General features: G+C 36.1%; 1 protein-coding gene across 1 annotated transcript in view; it reads left to right on the top strand.

Moving 5' to 3' along the window:
- The window catches only part of PARP8 (poly(ADP-ribose) polymerase family member 8), a 111125-nt gene that overhangs the window by 67141 nt on the left and 22746 nt on the right, over window positions 1-21238 (top strand). Inside the window, exons 10-14 of the mRNA XM_042825846.1 lie at window positions 2533-2599; window positions 3945-4070; window positions 6101-6665; window positions 8945-8998; window positions 9101-9196. Of these exons, the coding sequence (XP_042681780.1) occupies window positions 2533-2599; window positions 3945-4070; window positions 6101-6665; window positions 8945-8998; window positions 9101-9196 (908 nt within the window). The remainder of the gene's footprint in view (window positions 1-2532; window positions 2600-3944; window positions 4071-6100; window positions 6666-8944; window positions 8999-9100; window positions 9197-21238) is intronic.

Genomic DNA, 21238 nt, shown 5'->3' with positions numbered 1-21238 from the left:
CCTCTGGAAAATGAGTAGATATTTTTAGTCATAACGTGTTTAGCTGAATCTGTTCCAATAAGCTATTTTTGTAGGATATGTAGTCTGCTGATGCTTACTATAAGCCATGTTCTGTTCATTCAAATGATCGTTTTGTTACATCACTCTTTTTTTGCCTGACTTTGGTCCTTTTGTTTGTACTTTATTGCTTCAATTTTTTTCTGTAAGTATGCAAGTTTTAAAATATGTATTTGCCATAGCAAGTAGCAGTGTTAGTATTAACAATATTTCTATCAAAATGTAATTTAAAAAATGCAGCAGATAAAAGAGAGTGAAGCGTGAAGAACTTCATGCAGTAAGAAATGATATAGTCAAATAAGAGGCAACAAGAATTTGTCTTTTGCACTGTTGACAAGGTTAGAACGGAAAATTTACTCCCGAATCCTGCAACTCACTGATTGTGATAATGCATTGGTATTGAGAAAAGCAAGATCAGGGTCAGAGGCAAATGTTTTGCTGCACTAAATGCTGTTTGTGTCAGGTCAGTTTATTCACCAGAAAAGGACAACGAGACCCACTATTTTTTGTGTTAACAAGATCCTTTTTCTGTGTACTCCTTTTCCCCCTTGTAAATGGTGCTTAGAGACTGTTAATTTCCTCTATGCTACGTAATTTTCTCTTATAATACTTTCTGCTGATAAAATGAATAAGTAATCTTTGTACAGTACACTCCAAAGGAGAAGGAGAAATTTTTATCACCTCATAGCTATTTAATATCTTTACACAGTCTTTCTTCTAATTAATACCTAGTCTTATTAGTGTACCAGTTTGTCCCAGGTACCTTAGAAACCTGTCTTAGATTAGGATGAATTAGCCTTTGGGGGTACTGGACTATCTCCTCTGACTCTAGAGCTTAGACAAGAGTTGTAGATTTTAAGATTACTGGAACTAAGAATGGTGATTTCTGATTGAAAATAGTTCACCTCCCACCACGTGTCTTAAATTTGACAGTCTAAAGTCACTGATACCCTAATCAAGTAATTTATCCTCTTTAGAAGATGAGGTTATGTTTGAATGAGAATCTTAAGTTAAAATTATCTGCAGTGCTTTGGACCAAGTCAAATTGGGTAGCAGGCTTAGATACATAATGTTTTTTTAATTATGCATTTATTAATGGGAAATTAAAGAGTAAAATTTGGCCTTTTGAATGAGAGTGATCAAAATAATACAGATTTTAAATTACTGATTTTCTGATTAAATTCGAAACAACCTCAGATTTTCTGCTTTCATTTCATTTTTTATTTTACTATGGTCGTTATCTCTTCTGTTTGCACTTGTAATATGTGTTGGTTGTTGTTCTGTTTCAAGGACCTGAGTCTCTTTTAAGAGGTGCTCAAATTCGCCTGCCACTTCTATCTAGTAAATGTCATTTAATAATTTTAGTAATACCAGGAGCTAATTTCCAGCCTCCATCTCTTATGCTTTCAATTTTCAGACAGATGAGCATATTAATGGTAGGATGGAAAGTTCAAGGTAATCCTTGGCAATTGGAATGCATATACCAGGCACTTAGTTGATGAGTTTGGATGATTAAGGATGCTGTATTAAAATGCCCTTAGAAAGAAAACTCAGATACTGGTTAATTTGGTTTGTTCTGCTTTTGTTTTCTTCACGTTCGTATGAACTGTACCAGTGTGGAGAAATAACTGACTAGATACAGGTTTTCTTCATATGCGGATTCAAGGTCATATCTTTTATACATTTTTATGAGGAACATAAATTAATTTTGCCATTACTGCAGAATTTTCAATTCTGAAGCAGAATAGCCTTCCCCAAAATAAAAAATACTCTTGAACACTGCATCTTTATAAATCTGTGAAAGTCAGATTAGAGGGAAAAACTCAGATATTTTTTGCAGAAAACCTGGTGTATGTCTGTTGACATACTAAAGTGTTTCAGATCTTTCTGGGAAAGGGCTTAATTCAATTGTCAGTTACAAAGGAATGAAATCATTGTTTTTTCAGTGACAGCATGTTCACTTTAGTCTACAGACACTGCATTTAGCAGTTCATTCAGGCTGACCCGCAGCAATTAACAAAAAATGCCATATAGAGGCACCTTGACTTTTCAAGTTAAGATTTTCTATGCATAAATTTACAACTAAGATATCATAATCTGTGTGTATTAAGAGTACATACTTAAAAGAAAATGTAAGAGATTAGATGACGTGAATTACCAGCCCAGATACATTTAATCTGGTGTTGCTTTCTAGTAGTAAAGATACATTTTTATGATTAACATCCGTGGGAAGAGATATGTTCTAAGGAATCAAATTTTTAAAATACTAATTTGCAAGATTGCAAATTATATTGGCTGATACTCTGAAAAGGAACATTAATTTCTTCATGGACTCAGGTGACATGACCACTTTTACCATTCCTTCAGTGACATTGCTTGTAGTAAATGTTCAGATGGAATATCCTTACATATGACTTTATTGTTATAAGTTCTTGGTTATTCCTTTAAATTCAACAGTGTCTTGTTTTATCATAGTGCCAACTGTGGATGTATTTCAGATCTCTACTAAAGAAAGATTTGGTCTGGGACATCAGTTGAAAAAGTAAGTCTGAAAAAGTGCTTTTCACGATCCTCTTTCACTTCCTAGGTAAATACTATATATTTTTCAGTTCCCAGTGGAATAAAATCTACAAGGTTGTCAGGTTAGTTAGATCAAAGTTCCTTAAGCTTGCTTTTTTTAAATAAAATTTAGAAAATTGGCCTTTTTAAGCTTAATTTTGACAGTTGTAGCACAGAACTTGATTTGTGCTCCCTACCAGAGTTTTCTGTCACTTTATTATCATTTAGAAAGTTAGTTATGTAAGTTTGAAAAGGCTGTAGCTGAAAATGTTCATTTTCATGTTTCTGCTTTGGTTATAACGTCTCTGTAGCAGGAGTCTTTTTGAGCATCATCAGTACTTTAAGGAGACGGTACTTTCATGGTCGCCTCTAGGATTTACCACAGTAATGAGACAACCCAGGTCTTGAGGACAGGAAAGAAGAATGTGAGAGGACAAAGTAGGATTTTCATGTGTTTGGAGTATAATTGAATTTAATACAATTCTTGCTGAGTCATCTTTTCATATATGCTTGTCTATATGTAATGAAATGATGGGAACATGGACTTTAATGTCTGATCCTTACAGCAGCATGAGTTTCTTCAAGGAAAAAAATCTTCTTGCTGTTTGGTGTTTAAAGCAATTCAGTGCTCCATTTTCATAAATTTACAAATGAAGCAATGTTGTTGAAATCTTTCTGATTCATGACTTTGAAAAAAAATTTGAAAGCTCCTCAGACATGAAAACTCTCTTCAGCCTTTATTGGGAGCATGTTGTACTTTACTGCTGTTCTTGCGGATGCTTTTTCTTTGTAGTCTTTATGGTTTTTTTGTTTTTTGTTTTTTAGCTTCTCTTGGTGCAACATTTGCTGTTCACCTCAGGGAAGTGTCTAGCTCTAGCTTCTCTGTAAGCCCCTCTGGGTAGTGTAATATTCAATATCCTGCCTTCATGTTTGTGCCTTAGAGTGTGCACTTGAGGAGTGTGGCTCCTGGATCTTTCTTCTGCAGTCACTGGCAGGGCAGACACCTAGAGTTGAATGAAATGTCCCTGAATTAGTTTATCTTTAGATCTCCTTGAGAGACATATGTATGTTAAGTCCTGGAGTGGTTGTTCACACAGATTTTGTTCTCAATAAGAGTTTCATGTGAATAAGTTTAACTGGGAGAAAAAGAAAGGATTTTGAGGAACTAAGTTGCCCATTCATCAGTCTACCTATGTGACAGAGAAACTCTGCCTATAGAGTGAGGATGTTGCATTATGTAGGCTGCTTTGTTGACAGAGGGATACTAATATTAAAGTGTATTTGACTTGCTTACAATAAGAAAGTCTTTTTTCTTTCCTAATTTGCAGAATAATGCAGACATTTGTAACACAGCAGTGGAAGAATAGCAAAGAGAAATCTAATTGTACGCACAATAAGAAGGTGTCTGACAAAAAGGTGAAATCCCCTCTGCACATCTTTTCTACATTGCGCAGGTAATAGCAAGAAAAATGAGCTTTTATCATTACAACCAGTTCAAAATCCACAGCATATTTCACAAGGCGAAGTGTTGACTTTTCTCGACAGGGAAGTGCTCTATTTATATCTTATCTCATGGGTTTCCACTCCTTGCCTTGCATGACTTCAAAAGCGAACTAGGCAGTATTGCAGCTTCCGTAACTATGTGAAGACAAAATGTGTCAGTGCCTTGCTCTCTGAAACAGCCATGATTCATTTAAAACTGGAAATAATTGATTTTATATCATTTAATTTCATATCATATAATTTAAATTAGTTGTATTTGCATTTTCACTAGCTTGGTAGCATTTGGCTGTTACTTGAGTAGCAAGAATTTTTATACGTATTTTTGTGGCTGGCCAGCAGTTCTTTCCACAGCTGTGTATACTTTTTAAATCTTTTAAAACTCAAGTAGTTATTAATCCAAGACTGAATTCAAGACCTCCTGAATACCTACTCCTCTCTAGTATTTGAGTTAAAGGAGTGTCCACCACTTGTGAAATGCAAGCACAGAATTTCAAAAAACAAAGGTGTTAAAAATGTAAGAAAATATTTTATGAATAGTAAATGGAATTCATTATGAGTTCTTCTAGTTACTCATAAGTGTCTGTAAAATGAGGCTCTGGTTTTATGTCTTTCAGGAAAATGACTATTTACTCTAGCATGTTTTCCTGCTTATAAAAAGGTCACAGATCATCTCTTTCGTGAATATCTGTTGAGTGATTTTCTTTTGAGCATTTATTCTTTTCTATGAATTTGGCAATTTTAAATTCTATGAATTTAGAGAGAGAGAGAGGGTACTAATTCATGTTTGAAGAACAGGGGAATATCAAAGATGACTAAAGATTTGTCTTTTCAAAGATAGTTACCTGCTCAACACATTGTGAAATGCACACTGAAGGTTGGGACTTGGTTTTGATCAAAAAGAGGAGAGAAAAGCTAGCCCAGTCTTTCTCATCTTGCTATGGCAGCTGCTGCTGCAGTTCCGAAGATCACTTTTAGCCCAGATGTGGAGACTTTCCCTCCCTGCCTGCATTCCTACCTCCTTTCTGCCCTAGGGTGGCTATGAATTAACTGCAAAAGTGAGTCAGTGAGCTCCATATGCGTTTTCCACTGTCGCCATTTGATAATATTGTGAGGAAACTTGCCAGCCTCTGGTGAACCCCTTGGAGTTTCAGATCTTTTTTCTTTGATTCAAGACAAAAAAAGATTGGGTTGCTTATAAGCTATAGGAAAACAATTTGGCATATGTGATACTAATTCTTACTTTGCAAGGACAGGTGAATGTGAATGTGAACATTATAGTAACGTAACAGTACATATGCATGTTGGTTTGCAAAAGCCTTTTTGTTCTTTAATTCTGTATTTGTAACATGGATCCCTTACATTCTTATTTCTAGAGTTACAGAGCTAGAATCTGTCTAAAGTGTGACAGAAGAGCATCAAGTGGGCTTCCACAAAACATTGAAATTACTGTGAGACTAAAATTAAATAGAAAAAGCTAATTCCAGCTGACTTACACATCTGCAAGTTTCATTGCTCAGTGTATCTATCACAGGATCTGCATGTAGAATTTGTTAAGTTATGTCTAAAAGATGGTAATGTTAATGGAATCATGCCATTATTACTAAATAGAAAAGAGATATTTTGATAAAAAATGTGTTATAATATTTTATGGTTTTAATTTAAAAAATGATTTCCTGAATGAATGGTTTGCTTAAAGATGTAGGAGCCGTATCAAACACTGTAAGGATATATCTTTAACTTCTACTTAAAAAGCTACTAGAGTGTTTGTGTAAACATAGGAGTTAAGACATCTATTTGGTATTGGGAAATTGGTTCTGCAGACATTTGCTCTTTTGGGGGGAGGGAGGTGGGGCTCTCTTTATCACTTGTTAAATTCATAAAGACAGGTTGCACTCAAAAATTAGTGTGTAGATCTGAACTTACTTGCTTTTCTCAGTTTTGATTATGCTCCAACTATGTCTTCCTCTTCTGTGTTTTTAAGGTCGCCAAGTTATCCTCCACCTGGCTGTGGTAAAAATAAATCAAAACTGAAGTCAGAACAAGATGGCATCTCCAAAACTCACAAGCTACTGAGAAGGACTTGTTCCAGCACAGTTAAGGCAGAGGATGTGTGTGCCACAAAATCTCATAGAACCTTTGGCCGCTCATTGTCTAGTGACCCCAGAGCTGAACAGACGATGGCTATTAAATCGCACAAACTCTTGAACCGTTCTTGCTCTGCAGCTGTCAAGCAGGAGGAGTGCATTACTTTAAAGCCCCACAAGTTATTAAGTAGATCATGTTCTGGGGATCCTCGATGTGAGCACAACAGCACCTTGAAGCCCCACAAACTTTTAAGCAGGTCTTACTCTAGTAATCTTAGAATGGAAGAATTGGATGGATTGAAGAATCACAAATTACTCAGCAAGACCTACTCCAATGCCCCTAAATCATCCAAAATGGAGCCTTTCAAGGAGTCCAACATAGCAGAGGGCAGGCGGCTCTCTCTTACCTCAGGGCTTATTGGTATCTTAACACCATCTTCATCATCACCTTCACAAGCTGCTGTGCGTAGTAATTTTTAAAATTCCACTCATTTTCTTATTATTTTCCAAACATCTTGTTATGCCTGTTATGCAAAAGTATTCAGGGGATATGTTAGCAGATACTTAAATGAAGAACAATGAAGTCAGCTTTTTAAGGTGCATTTAAACAGCTAAGCATACAAATATAAACATCATAAAAATGGAATCTGCCTAGGTGAAGACAGAGACTTCAAATTTCATCTTGAATGCAGCTCAGTGTACAGATATTGGCCACAGGAAATGTTCAGTTGCACACTTCCTTGCTTACCTTCTTTCTTACTGCAGGAGGAGAATGCAGTGTGAGCTGCTACGCAGGAAAATTGTCTTGGTCATACATGTCCTTTCTAACTTCCCCCTGTGCTTCATGGGGAGAGCCATCCATTGGCTCATTCAGGTGCCAAGCCTCCTCTCCTGCTCTTTTCATCTGTGACTAACACTGTAATGAAATAAATGCAGTCATGGTTCAGCTCACCTTTTGCACATCTGTGTTTTGCAAAATGTTTAACCTTCAAACACGCTGACAACTGGAAGTCAGGAATTAGACTCACACTGCCCATCTGTCTTTCACCAGAGAAATCAGTGACTGAGAAAAGAAAGAGTAATGCATGTTCTTAATTTAGGAGATAGAGCTTAAACTTAATTAACACATATTCTGCTTCCACCTCTTAAAAGATGTCTATGCTAAGCAGGTCTATGCTCTTTCAGGGAACTGTCAGGAAACTGGTCTGTTTTCTGTGCTAAATGTGAGCAGAATTACTTAGGAGACAGTCCTCTCCACTGCCTTAGCTCAGTGGCACCTTGATATTCTCAGCCTGCGGAAATGGTGATCCTGTCTTGAAATGCCATACATATATTTAAATATGTGCAGGCTGAACAATGAAATTGCAATGAGTGTGTTATGTACCTTGTGATAAATCAGTTTAATAAACCATGAGCTATACTCCTCAAATATAAAAGCAGTAATGTGCTATCATTAAATCATTTATTTGCATGCCATGTTGTTGATTCCTGTAATATGCACAACAAAATTAATTTAAGGTCATCCAACAGACTTTTTGCCTGTTGCAGTTTAGATACTATTTTTTTTCCTGAATCAGCAGAGGCAGTTTGTACTTATCAGACTTTTATATCCTTAAGTTAATAGGAAAAGTCCCATTGATTTTGATGATATAATGAAGAGTTGACTGAGTGATTTCATTACTGATATTATTGGCTGATCTGGAAAAAATACGAACCTTGCTTGACAGTCTATAAAAACTACCAATAATTTTATTACTATAATGCATTTACTTTGAGAGAAAATCACCGTATACATGGTCAGGTGTCATTTCCCTGTTGTCAGCAAAAGGGCATTAAGAGTCCTTTTCACATCCTACATACAGGCAACAGATATTTGAGTAATTTGGTTATCTGACTCTACGTTAGTGATGAATTAGGACCCTAACTTCTTTTCAGTTCTCACCTAAGATATTTGAATGTCGTATACAGATACAATCGGTGAGATTATTTCCCTGAAGAAAAAAGTGTAAATGTTGCCAAATCAACAGTTAGAGAATTAAAACAAATAAGCCTATTTAAAAAACAGTAACTACAAAACAAGCAAACAAACGAACCAAAAAAAAAAAAAAAAAACAAAAAAACAACACCAAAAAAAACAACCTGATTTTTACTCAAAACAAGGGCTGATTAGAATAGATGTCAGCATAAAGGGAGTGCACCTTACTGATTTATACAGCAAAGGTACCTTCTAATTTACACTGTTGTATATTGAAAGAAAAAGGCAGAAGGAGCCTGAGTGGGATCTCAGCACCTGTTATCATGGTGTTCTCTGAGGTGAGATTGTTATGAGTATAAAAGAAAAAGATTTTCTGCACTTCTGTGAATTACATTAGTCATTCAAGCCTAGGTATGTAGTGCATATTTAGACAGACAATACATGGTAAAAATTTAAAGATGGTTACCAAATGTCAGTTCATTTGAATGGAGTGAAGGTGTGGGTGTTTCCATATGGGATTAAAGTTTTCGGGGATGCTGAGATAAAAAACTCATCAGGTTTAGGAATGCTAAAAATTCATCCTACATTCAGTGAACAAGGAAAAGGATTGTTCATTTGTAATGGCTTGTCCAAATTAGGCATTTTTTAAAATGCAAATATTAATAATTTAATTAACATTTTTGTATACAAAAATTAAAAATATTTTATCATTTCCTTGTCATTAGTTTACCAACATTGAAGTTGCCTGAATTTTTTTTCCTTGCAGCAAAACTATGGTGCAAAATGCATTCCGGTACGAGACCGTGGCTTTCTTGTGCAGGTAGGATGTCACGTCTTACCCATTTTTGAAACACCTTTGAGCATGAGCTGACTGTTAATTTTTTTAAGCAGATGCTGTTATTCTCATTTTCATTGTTCTCAGACTATTGAATTTGCTGAGCAGCGGATACCAGTATTGAATGAATACTGTGTAGTTTGTGATGAACCCCATGTGTTCCAGAATGGTCCTATGCTGAGGGTAAGTTGTACACTTGCTGGGATAAACAATGCATTTTCTAAAGCCTTAAGTAACAGACCATATAAAGCTGTTGAAAACTCCTGAATTATTTAAGATCTGTTTCATCCTAATATTCATTCAAGATGCAGAAATGTAATACATATTAACTAGATTTTACTGAAATTTTGAAAAAAACACATTGCAAGGGAGATGGAAAGAAGGCTTGTTTGTAACTACAGAAATTTAAAAGAGATATATTTCACTGAATACTGTTATTGTATATGGTTGTAACCAGATAAGCTGTAGGAAGTGAGCTGGACTATTTTCACGGTCCCCTGGCATCCTTCTAAAACCTCAGGGTCACCTCAGACTTTGAGCCATCACAGTATTCAGATACTCTGGTGATTATGCTATGAAGTCTTGAAGTGCTTCTGGCCCTCTTTTGCTCATTCGCTGTAATGTGATAAAAAAGCCATGAGGAGATGTTCTGTGAAGTGTCTGATGTAGCAGTGACGTAGGTAGGGTAATGTAGTTGTTCGGCATGCCTAAGCTCCATCTAGTTATACAGCTGTTCTTCAGTCCTGTCTGACTGAGAACCAGGAATTTTATAAGCTAAATGGTGCACCCTCTCATGCCATTGGGGACCACACAAAATAGAAAAAAATAAGATTAGTCCTGAAAGACACAATTTGCCTGGAGCTACTAGATTAGTGCAGCTTTGTAAAGAAACATATAGGAGAATGATAATAGAATCAAAGAATGTCCCAAGTCGGAAGGGAACTCAAGGATCATCAAGTTCCAACCCCCTGCCACAAGCAGGGCTGCCAGCTGTTAGATCAAGTGCTAGATCAGATTGCCCAGGGCTCCATCCAGCCTGGCCTTAATCTCCTCCAGGGATGGGGCATCCACATCCTCTCTGGTCAGCTTGTTTTGACACCTCATCACCCTCTCCATGAATAACTTCTCCCTGACATCCAATCTAAACCCCCCCTCCTTTAGTTTAAAACCATTTCCCCTTGTTCTATCACTATCTACCTGTGTAAAAAATTGCTTTCCCATGTTTATAAGCTCCCTTTAAATATTGGAAGGCAGCAATGAGATCTCCCAGCAGCCTTCTGTTTTCCAGGCTGATCAAGCCCAGTTCCCTCAGTGTGTCTTTATAGGAGAGGTGCTCCAGCCCTCTGGTCATTTCTGTGGCCCTCCTATGAACCCTCTCCAAAAGCTTCACATCCCAACCCAATATATTTCCGTTGGGGGCCCAGACCTGGGTGCAGTACTCCTGATGGGGCCTCATGAGGGCAGAATGGTGAGGGACAATCATCTCCCTCGTACTTTCAGGAAGGACCTTGCAATTTAGAATTCTTGTTTCAATTATATTGTGAAAACTTCTTATCTAAAAAACCATTAAGTCTGTGGAAAACAGTGTTTAGTATCAGTGCGTAAATGATCTAATGTCTCATCTACCAATTTTTTCACAATATGATCAGCAAGTACACAAGAGTCGAAGCAGGCATCATCTATGACAGACCTGTGGAACTAAATTCAGGAACTAAATTACTGCTTATATAGTAGCAAAAGTAATGTCAGAGTCATCCCCGTTGTCACCAAGTGCTGCCAGAGTTAGGTGTTCTGACAACAGTCAGCAAGTAGGCTGCTGTTAGAATTTGCAAAAGCATCTACAGTTTTGATTAATACCAATTCAGGGCATGTAAAGCCTTCATACTTCTAGAAGTGCTATGAGGTATCTATTTGCCTCCTCAAGCTCAATTCTGCTTTTTAAAAACATGGCTTTCTGTCAGATCCTGTCAGATATTAGAAGGCTATGGAAAATGAACCAGTTCCTTGTCTTTTGTCTTCAGATATGCTATAATGCTTGCTACCTGTGACAGGATAAGACTGAGCGAATTAGATAGAAAGCTTAGATACTCTAATTATTTAAATGACTGGGTTTTATCTATCATCCATAACAAAAAGTAAACAGTAGGATTTCTTCCTGTTCACACAATGAACTATTAAAAAGAAACAAATTGGAAAATCGTCTGCTCTAAGTTTAAAAAAAAAAAAAAAAACCCTTGCTTTCCCACCTTAGGAATCAAAATTCCTGAGAATGACTTTTCTCTAGGACATTTTCTTGGCATAAGGAGGGGACGTTTTTACCATCCTTTTGAGAGTTTGTCAGTGCTTCAAAACAGTGAAAAGTGAAAACGTGTTTGCAGTAAACACATATTCCTCAGTGCCTTTGCAAGCTGAATAACCTAGCAAGCTTTGCAAAAATGAAAGATGTCCTTATGTAACCCTGAGAGATGAAGATAGCAGGAGGAAATCTAGCATGCTCTGTGCGTGCTTGAATGACTGCAGAAGCAATATAGAGCCTCCATTAATCAGTCTATAGTTCTGTAGAAGGTGAGAAAGGATACTGATTTGAATATAGCTTGAGTTTGCCAAAGAATTCTGAGGAAATTTTTGCTTCTTCAGAAAGCAGTGGGAGAGTAGCCTATAGGCAATTGTGGGGCTTATATGCATACTTTAGCTGCACGTACATATGTGTGTATGCACCTGTGTCTTTGTATAAATATAATGTATAAAGAAAATGCATGTAAAAGGAATGAGGAATGACCCAATTGAAAGAATACTTTGCATGCAGTGCTGCTACAACAGCAGATCTCAGAAACATAGTACTTTATTAAACAGAATGCCCGTGGGCGGTCAGTAAAGGAAGGATGCATGGGATCCTTATGTGGATGCCTAATGCCTTATGTCATTTCATGTATCCCATTTGTAGTCTCCCTAGCTTTCACAAGGGGCCTTGAAGGGCTTGTGGTTTTGAGGCCATGATATCTTCTTCAGTTGTCATAAAGGTCTGAACCTGTCTGCTTTTATTTTTAGATTCTGTATCTTACTCCCATTTTCTTCAGATAATCATGTCTTTTTCATTCAGCCTGTCAATTTCATTACATTGACAGGCTTTATCTAAAGCTGGTTGTATTGCAGAAGATGTCACCGACTACATAACTCTGGATGATTTCCTTTTCTCTTCCTTTAAGGAATAGTTCACGTACACAAATGCTTGTGGGGATCATATCTGAGTGTACATGATGAGTTTTCTTTTACCCATTTGGACCTTTATTTAATGACCAGACATATGAATTTAAGAAAGCTTAGCAAAGTTATGGCATGAGAAGTTCATTTTAAACATGTTTAGTCTGGATGTTCTGGTGTTTATGCAGTTGCAAAGAAGCCAAACTCATTGATGCCAGTAAATAATTTGATTCTGCAGTACTCCTTGGTGTCAGCCTGACACCTTTCCTGAACTGTAGCATAGCTTAATTAATTGCCTTGAAATGCAGCTTAAAATTTTAACAGTTGCTATCACATGATAATTACATTCTCTTAATACTTTAATACTTATCTCCTATGCCTTGGTGCAGTCTTTTGTGCTGGTTATTTAGGACTTGTGCAATTTCGGTGCTATCCTCAGGACTGGTAAAGATTCCAAGTGAAGCTATGAGATAAGATTTTCCTTTGTGGAGATTTATATTACAACCTGTATTTTTACCTTGATTATACACTATCTTTCAGTCAGAATCTCTCAGTGCAAGCTTCCTTCTGAGGACTGTGATTTCTTTTCCTAGATAACATTTTGGGGGAGGTGATTTTTTTTTAATATCTGTTTCAATTTACTTCTGCTTTCTTAAAATCTTGACATCTTTCCCACAAGATAAAAGTAACTTGATGACAATGTCATGGATTTTTTAAATAGTTTAATTCAGACACTATACCAACACGGCAGAAGTACCACTATATGGAAGAAGTCTGTTGTAAAACAGTGAATAGCAAAATGGCATACTTTCAAGTTCATACTCATAAAATAGACATGTGTTTTGCTCCAGAGCTCACAGTAACAATGCAGATACTTCCTGCTGGTCAGGGATCCTGTAATAACACAGGAATTTTTGGTTGTTAGGCTATCTTACTCTCCTACTGAGGATAAAGAGACTATCATACTCAAGGGAATTAAGAAGAAATTCTTAATATTTCACTTGGGAACTCCTGTTTGAAACAGATTGTGGACCTTGCAGGACTAATAACCATCTACCTCTGGACTCCAAATGTTCCCCAATGTCCAGAAAAATTGCCAGGTAGAGTCCCTGTATGTACTTCACAACTGTATGCATTAGTAGAAACAGAGTATACAGATGAGGTAACTTCAAACCAGACACATAATTTTTTCACAGGGAGCTGTGTTTGAATTAAGGGGATAGGTAGTGGTCAAAGAGTACAATAGCACATCATGAAGTCGTAACATATTTTTATAAAAATCCATGGTTCATTACTAAATTCCACCCTTTTTTTTAAAAAAAAAAAAAAAGCCAGTGAAGTTAGCAATTCCTCCATGTAGGTATTCACATATTTTCTATACAAGATGAGGGTAAATATGCGTTCTCCATATAGCTTCTTTCTTTAGTATCTATTTCAGGAGCATTATTAGATCTAATGATTTTTTGCAGTGCACCCAAATTTATGAACACTAAAATGGATGCATAGAAATACATGCATATATAGAATGCCACTGAAAAATGGAGATTCCCTGAAATCACTTCAGGATATGTCTTTCTGCAAAAGAACAGAGGAATTCAATGAATATAGGGATCGTAGGTAGGATCCTTTTGCGTACCATAGGCTAGGGTATTTCACGTAGTTATCTGTGATAATAACCTGAGTCCTGCATATTTCACTCTGCAAAAGGATAGAGAAATGGCCTTGAAATAAGCCATGGAGGAGAAGGGCAAAAGCTCACTTGATCTTGATTTTTAGTACGAATACAGGCCGTGAAAGCGGGGCCTCACGATCCTTCTGACTTTTTGGGTTTGCGTTTGGAACTCAAGTGAGGTTTGGAACTGCAGACGTTATATCCAAAACTCTCTTCTCTTTTTTTTTTTTTTTTTTTAACCTGAAAAGAATCACAGAGAAACAGGCTGCTTCCATCTGGAAGGCGACCTGTGTTGCACAGCTCTCAGAGGCTCTGCGATCTGTCTTTTCTCAAGTAGCCCTTTGCTTAGCTCTGAAAAACAGTGGGAAAGATGAGGTCAGACATGGGTTTTGTGCTAAGGAGAGATGGAGAAGTTAGACGCTGTAAACATCGTGAAAATGGCAAGTGTACTCACTCATTCAACAGTGCCTCATGATTCTGTTTCTGAATTTATTTTCAAAACAGTTGTTTAGATCAGTAAGATGAGAACAGTTATTTGTTTATAATTAATTGCAAGATTTTCTTCTTCAGACATGAACTGTTCCAAAAACAAGCAGTTGAAGGTGAGTGAGCTCACATAGGTTGTTAAAATAGTTAAATTATCATGATTTCTGGCTGGCTGAAAGCTGGACAATGCTAGAAACTGACAGGAAATGTGCTTCTGAGAGAAGTAAATCTTTCATCTGTTCCTTTCTATAGTGCTTGAGGGAGAGGGCCCTTCCTGGGTAAAGAGTAAAGATACAAGTGTTTACAAAGAACTACAGACTGGTTGAGATTGGCAGCCCTTCTGCATCCATCCAACCCCTCTCAATCAGGGATACACTGGACCTGCTCAGGATGCCTAGGACCATGTCCAGTCTGCTTTTGGAGATCTTCAAAGAGGAGACCCAATCTCTCTGGGCAACCTGTGCCAGTGTTTGATAAAGCTTTCGATAATGCTATTTTACTCTTCAGATAAAACTTAAGATAAAGGATAGATAGAGCTACTCCAGTATGAATGAATAAAAGGGACTAACTGGCCTCCAAAAGTCCTTTAAAACCATATGATTTGGTTTGTCTAAGCAAAAAAGAAGGTAATTTGCAAAGCAGGTGTCATAAGATAGTAAAGAAACTTGAGCATGATTAGGTTTTGTATTAAAAGCCTATTAGCTTTTTGTTAATAAAATATGAAACTCTTCATGTTACTCCAGAGCTGTTAATAATATTCTAGGGAAGAAATAAGTATTTTTATTAGGCAACAGTTTTTTCTGACATCTTGTTTTAGAAATTCAGCATGTGATTTAACTACTTTTATTACAAACAAATTTAACTACAGTGAGATCTCAAGTTATTCACAAAAATGATTATTACACATGAGGATCTGATCTAAATAGGTATAATAAAAATATCTTCTCCAACTTCTTTGTAGTAGATCTATTCTGTATGCCTTCCAGATTTCCTTATCTGCCATTGGGATACAAAAGCTATTGATAAATTGGTGCAAATTAAACATGACCCAAAAAAAAAAATTAAAAAAAAAAAAAAAAAAAATTTTTTAAAAAATTTTTTTTAAGAGGGAAAAAAAAAAAAAACCCTCTGGATATCAATAATATCAATAATTTCTCTTTGACTCAAGAAGTCTCTTTACAGTGCCATCTTGTGTTGAAATTTTAACTAAGACTTCTTTAAAACATGGCAAGAGATAGTAATAAAGATAGTAATAACAATTTTAAAAAAACAGCAGAACTAAATACTGCAGCTAATTTGTTTGAAATTTATACTCTGGTGCAGACATTTCTGCTGTTTAAACAACTTTCCATAAAGTATGAATGTAAAACAATTTTTACTGTAAAACAATATTTTAAATACCAGCTGTTTGCATTTACCAGTAAAAATAAGTGCAGTATTTAAATTACAATTTGTATTTACTTGAATATTAGTAACCTTTCAGAATATTTTGAATGAATATTTTTAGGATGTTTTTCACCCCAAGAAATTCAGTTATGATTTTTTATGATGGCTGGTAAGTTCCCACGGTCTGGTCTTGAATTACTGTGTCCTTTGAATGTTTATTTCATAGCCACGAGTGAAATACAGTGACACTGATGTTACGGAATTAGTATGCCATTTAAGGGTGGGAGGCTTTTGAGGCATCACTGAACTGTGGGGAAAAGTGTAAGTGCACAGAAATGTTTGTCTAGACTGGATTTTAACTGAGATGTTGGAGATGTTTTCTTTCCTGTGGAATAATGTGTGATCCTTCTTATCCTTAATCTATAACATAACCTGTTGTTATCTCTTTTTATGAAAAAGCTGTTCCAGTTACAATCATTACTTTAGCAGAACATACTTCAATCACTTCATTGTTTATTGAGAATAAAATGTATGTCTCATCCTGTAGCCAGGAACTTAACCACAGCTCACCTTGCCCAGCTAGCACTTTATATTGTTTGCTTATTTGCCACTATGTAAGTATTTTGGATGACTGGAGAAAACAAACAAACAAACAAAATGTGGCTAAGGTATCCAAGCATCTAGAAATGAAAAGAAAGTGAGAAATAAAATCTGAATCAAGCAGCCTAAACAAACCCAAACAGAACAAGTGGTATTTCTTTTTCAGCCTTTGTCTATTCTCTCATCTTTCAAGAAATTGTATCTGCTTGCCACTGTGGTATCTTCAGTGTCTTTCAGCAATGTGTTCCATGTATCACGTGCATATTGTGAGGCTATTCAGTGAGCTTACCTTACGTATTTTTAGCCAGATAGGTTATTGAATAAATTATTCCTGCTCTCTGTCAGTGTGTATGCTGCTGTAGAACTTAGGTTAGTGGTCTGACTTCATTTGACAATTCAGGGCAAAAATGTACTTTTTGGTAATTGTCAAGTTTTAAAGCATTGCCTAGATCAATGCAAGTTTAAGCCACCAAATGCAGTTATATGGTTAAGAATTTAATTTTGAATAAGTTTATTTTAAAATGTATATTTTAGTGTAAATCAGAAGCCTGTTAATAAGGATTATTAAAATAGAAGTCTAAATTTTAATTTTAATAAATCAAAGTATTTAAATTCACTGTGTGTTAGTGTCAGCTGGTTTACTGGAAAGTATAAACCATGGTATAGTAGGAAGATAATTTCACTTATGTTACAAAATAACCTTGATCATTATTAGTTAAAATTGCTTGAACTGTGAATCTTGATGAAACTTAGTGTAGAGTTAATGGTAATTCTAGATGAGATGGCTTCTGTAATGATTTAATTAAGTACAAAACTCATACAGCTTAGACTCTTAAATCTTTGCCTTGTAATTCTGTGAAAGTGAGTTCTAAGAGATGCATTATCTACAACCTTTTGGCGTATCGTTTTTCAGATGTGATAATGGTATCCTTGTGGGCCTGAATGTAATTGGTCTGTAGGTACTGTGGACTCACTCAGGTATTAAAGCATTAGCAACCAGTCTTACTTTGCCTTTCTTCACAAATGTTACTAAATCTAAAAAGCCATATCTCACACAAATTGAGAAATAAACCTGAAAATCTTGAGAGCTCCTTTGCAAAAGAAACCTTTACTTACCAATCTTCCTTCCTCACTTCCTACTTTCTTTTGCTCTTCTGTCCTCTTCCCAGCCCCTCTACACATTTTGAATATTGATGCTTCTCTGTTATATCCTCATCCTTTTTTTGAGACTAATGAAGAGGAAGAATTTCCTCCTGCAGAAAAAAACTAACCAGTATGTGGTTGAATCTGGGAAACAGAACATGGATGTAAAGATACATTTCATTTCCGCTGCTTATTCTTTTCATTAGGAGAAGCGGGATGTTCGCTAATGGTTTCACCTTTACTATCTGTTATACTTACTGATGCTGAGGCTCTGAGTTTTCCCTGAGCTTCTTTTTTTAGATCAGGAGTTTTTAGGTGTGCAGTCATACTGCAGCCTCATTAGTGTCTGCGTGACTTCCCCCGGGACATAGGACAAGGTTGCACATTGCTCTTCTGAGAACAGCTGCAGCACACATTAGAAAATAGCGAGATAGATCAATATCCAGAAGGAAGGTTTCACCTTTTTTGAATTGAAGAATGACAGGAAAACCTTTTAAGTAATGTATGAGTTCTTGAATCAGAACATGTCATAGTAGCTGGATAGTTTGCCTGTCTGCCTGTCTTCTTATGTCATCTCATGAAGAAACTCTGAGCCTTTTTTCTTTCTAGCAGCTATGGATGAGTACCATGGAGCATACAAAAACTGGAGATGACTGAAGAAAATTCTGAAAGCCTTGCTATCATTGAAAAAGGCTTTCTGCTTCTGTCAGTGCCTTCTGCTTCTAAGCATTTGCAGACTCTGGTTAACTGTCCAGCTATTATTTTCTATTGTCTATTTTCTGTTATTCTCACTGGAATAATTATCCTACTAAGTAATCTTCCAGCACCCTAATCTTCACTTAGATAATAGTTTTGTGGAAGCCAATGGCCTTATTTTAATTTTCTCCCTTCAAATTTAATACGAAGTATGTGTGAAAGCACCTTCTGCTGTTCAAGGAGAAATAAAACTGCACTCTAGGTATTGGGCATCAAAGTTGCCTAGACAGGCAGCTCTGAGGGTCTTCAAAGTGATGGTTGTATTTGGCAAAATTCTACATATTCATAGGCCTGCACTGTCAGGCAAGTTCCAAGTCTGGAAATGTATATTTATGTGTAAACCATATTTAGGCATGTATTTCCCCCTTTGAAACTAGCAGTATAATATAGGCTGAGTATTGTGTACCTTTATGTGTATGGGTCCATATCAGCAAGACCTCGTCTTTATTTTCATGTGTGTACGTGAATATTCTTAAAAACTTCACCCTACTGTGTTACTGCTTCTAGTTACATGGCCTTAAACCAAAGTGAAAGTATCCAAAAATGACAACAGTGTCACATTTATAAATGTATTATTGTTGTAGTTACTGCTTGTGTACTGCAGCCAGGGACATTTCTCGTATTTGTGTTACAAAGTCAGAACAAGACTGTTTCTGTCTCATGGGCTCACATCCAGTCATGAGCATAGAGACAAGTGGATGCCACGCACTAGCAGTAGGTGAAATACTAGAAGCATTGTTAAGAGCTGCTCTGAATCCCTGTTTTACAATAAAGGTTTTGATTTTCTTTAAGATTTTTCTTCTAGAATTGATTTATTATCTTCATTTTCATATTTTTTTTAATTGGTTGTAGCATGCACAAGTATGGACAAAATCAAAATGTGGTAATGTGTCACTAAAGTCATCACATGCTAAGAGCGGTTGGAAAGTCTGCTCCTTAATTTTAAGCAAATTTTCATTTTGGAGGGAAAGAGTTTCAATTTTGAGGGAAAGGAAAGAGTTTAATTGCTTGAACCTAATGAGTGGTTGAAGGAAGGTACTTTGAAATAGCCATACCAACATCTCTTGGAACACTCTAGTAACACATTTGTGAAAATTAAGTTAAAAGCTTCTGATTGCGTTAGATTGAGACAACTATCAGAAACAAGGACCAAAAGTGCTCTGAAAATGGCTGCAGTTCAGGTAAAAAGGCATCCAGAGTGGATGGCAGGCCAATGAAGTGTCTGGATAGCTCAAGGATTGTGGTTATTTTCCCCATCAGACTGACAAAACCCTGACATTTTCATGTAATGTAAAACTGCATATTTGCTCCAGCTTTTAGTTGAAGACAGTATGTAGAATGCAGAGGTTGTATAGAGTTCAGTTTTTCTATGTAGTTCTTTTTTTCTTTCTTTTTTCTTTCAATCAATGCTACTTCAAACAGGGATTTCCTCCATTCTGAAAATAGACATACTTAACCAAGTAAATGCTAGAAAGATGTAGTGAGTAGTGAGTCAAGAAAGATAAATTTAGACTGGAGGTAGCTTACATTCTAATAGTAAGTTTAAGAAATCTGTGAGAATAGTCTGGATATGCTGTTTATTATTTACTAGACTACTGTGCAACAAAACCATGTGGCTTCCAGAAGGATTTGTTTCTCAGATAGAAATGAGTCTGATGAAACTTATTTTCGTAACAGGGAAAAGTTGTTCTTTGTTAGTCTTTTGAAAGGGATTGACAAATTTAGTGAAGCAGTTCCTCTGGCTTTATTATCATGTAATTTATATTTATATATATGTAATTTATATTTATATCACACTACACCATGAGGTTTGAGGGAGTGCTTTGGATGAGTTGACTGACTTGAAAGAGATTATGTTCAGCTTTGAGGTATTTTCTGCAATTATATTGTCTAAATATTGAAATACATCCCACTGGATTTTAGCAAACTCATTTCTCTTTGCGTTTCTGAAAATCTTATTTTGTCAGCATTGCCTTATGAAGTTTTATTCTAAAAATATTCAGTAGGCATAAAGGTTTATCAAATACATGAAGTCAAAAGAATTATATAATCTATCAGTGATTTCAGTTCTGCTTGAGAAGTCAAATTTTGGTGCGTTTGAAAAACAGTTCTCCTTGAACTTGAGTTCTTAATCCCATTGTCCACCTGAGCAAAAATGGTCTTTCACATGTCAGGCAGTGATGATTTTCCTGTCACTGTCTTTAAATCTCAAGGTAACATACTTTGTTGAGGGTTCAAACAAAGTGATAACAATAAGTTAATGCCTTTTTTTCATGGCAGGCATGGCTAAATTGATTATCAAGCCTGTGCAATATTACTATTGATTATGATAGTCACAATAACATGTGCCACCATGCTTCCCCAAATAAGCAAGTGATTGAACCACCTTCTGAATGTGAAAACCTTAGAATAATGACAATAATACTTTTTGTCTAGTGTGCAGTGGCACAGTGAATTGGATCATGTTAGGCTTCATCTGCTGCCTAATGCAATGTAACAGCAGATAAAATAAATCAAATGGATGACACTCTGTTGGACTTGAAATACGATAGCTCTTGTAAAGCAATTGATGTGGGAATATGTCACTGCAGTACATCTCAGATGTTTATTGAAGTCTAGAATCTTTGAATATGAACAAATGCATATTTTAACGGCCATGAAACAAGTGACTACAAATACAGCAGAATGCTTATTACTGACAAAGCTTTTTCCTAAGACAGAAATCAACTACATTTTATGTTTATTTGTGTGCTTGATAGCTTTCTTTCCCTGCAAGGGCATCTTAGAGGCGTTGAACTTCGAAGCAAACTGTTGTGAGTCACTTTAATGATTATCCTGGTAGCTAGACTTAGATTTTAGTTATGAAAGTCCAGTAGTGCCTTCTAGAGATCATTTGTAAGGTGTTGGTGAGTTAGGATTTAATAACATAATTTCAAGCAAATAGCATTCAAAAATATTGCTTGCATTGTAATAAGCTGTGG

Source organism: Centrocercus urophasianus, unplaced genomic scaffold (genome assembly GCF_019232065.1).
Source record: "Centrocercus urophasianus isolate 14NV4802_14NV808 unplaced genomic scaffold, USGS_Curo_1.0 seq_25, whole genome shotgun sequence".
NCBI classification, from domain to species: domain Eukaryota; kingdom Metazoa; phylum Chordata; class Aves; order Galliformes; family Phasianidae; genus Centrocercus; species Centrocercus urophasianus.
The sequence above is the reverse complement of the archived record's forward strand: the minus strand, read 5'-3'. Positions and strand labels throughout refer to the sequence as shown.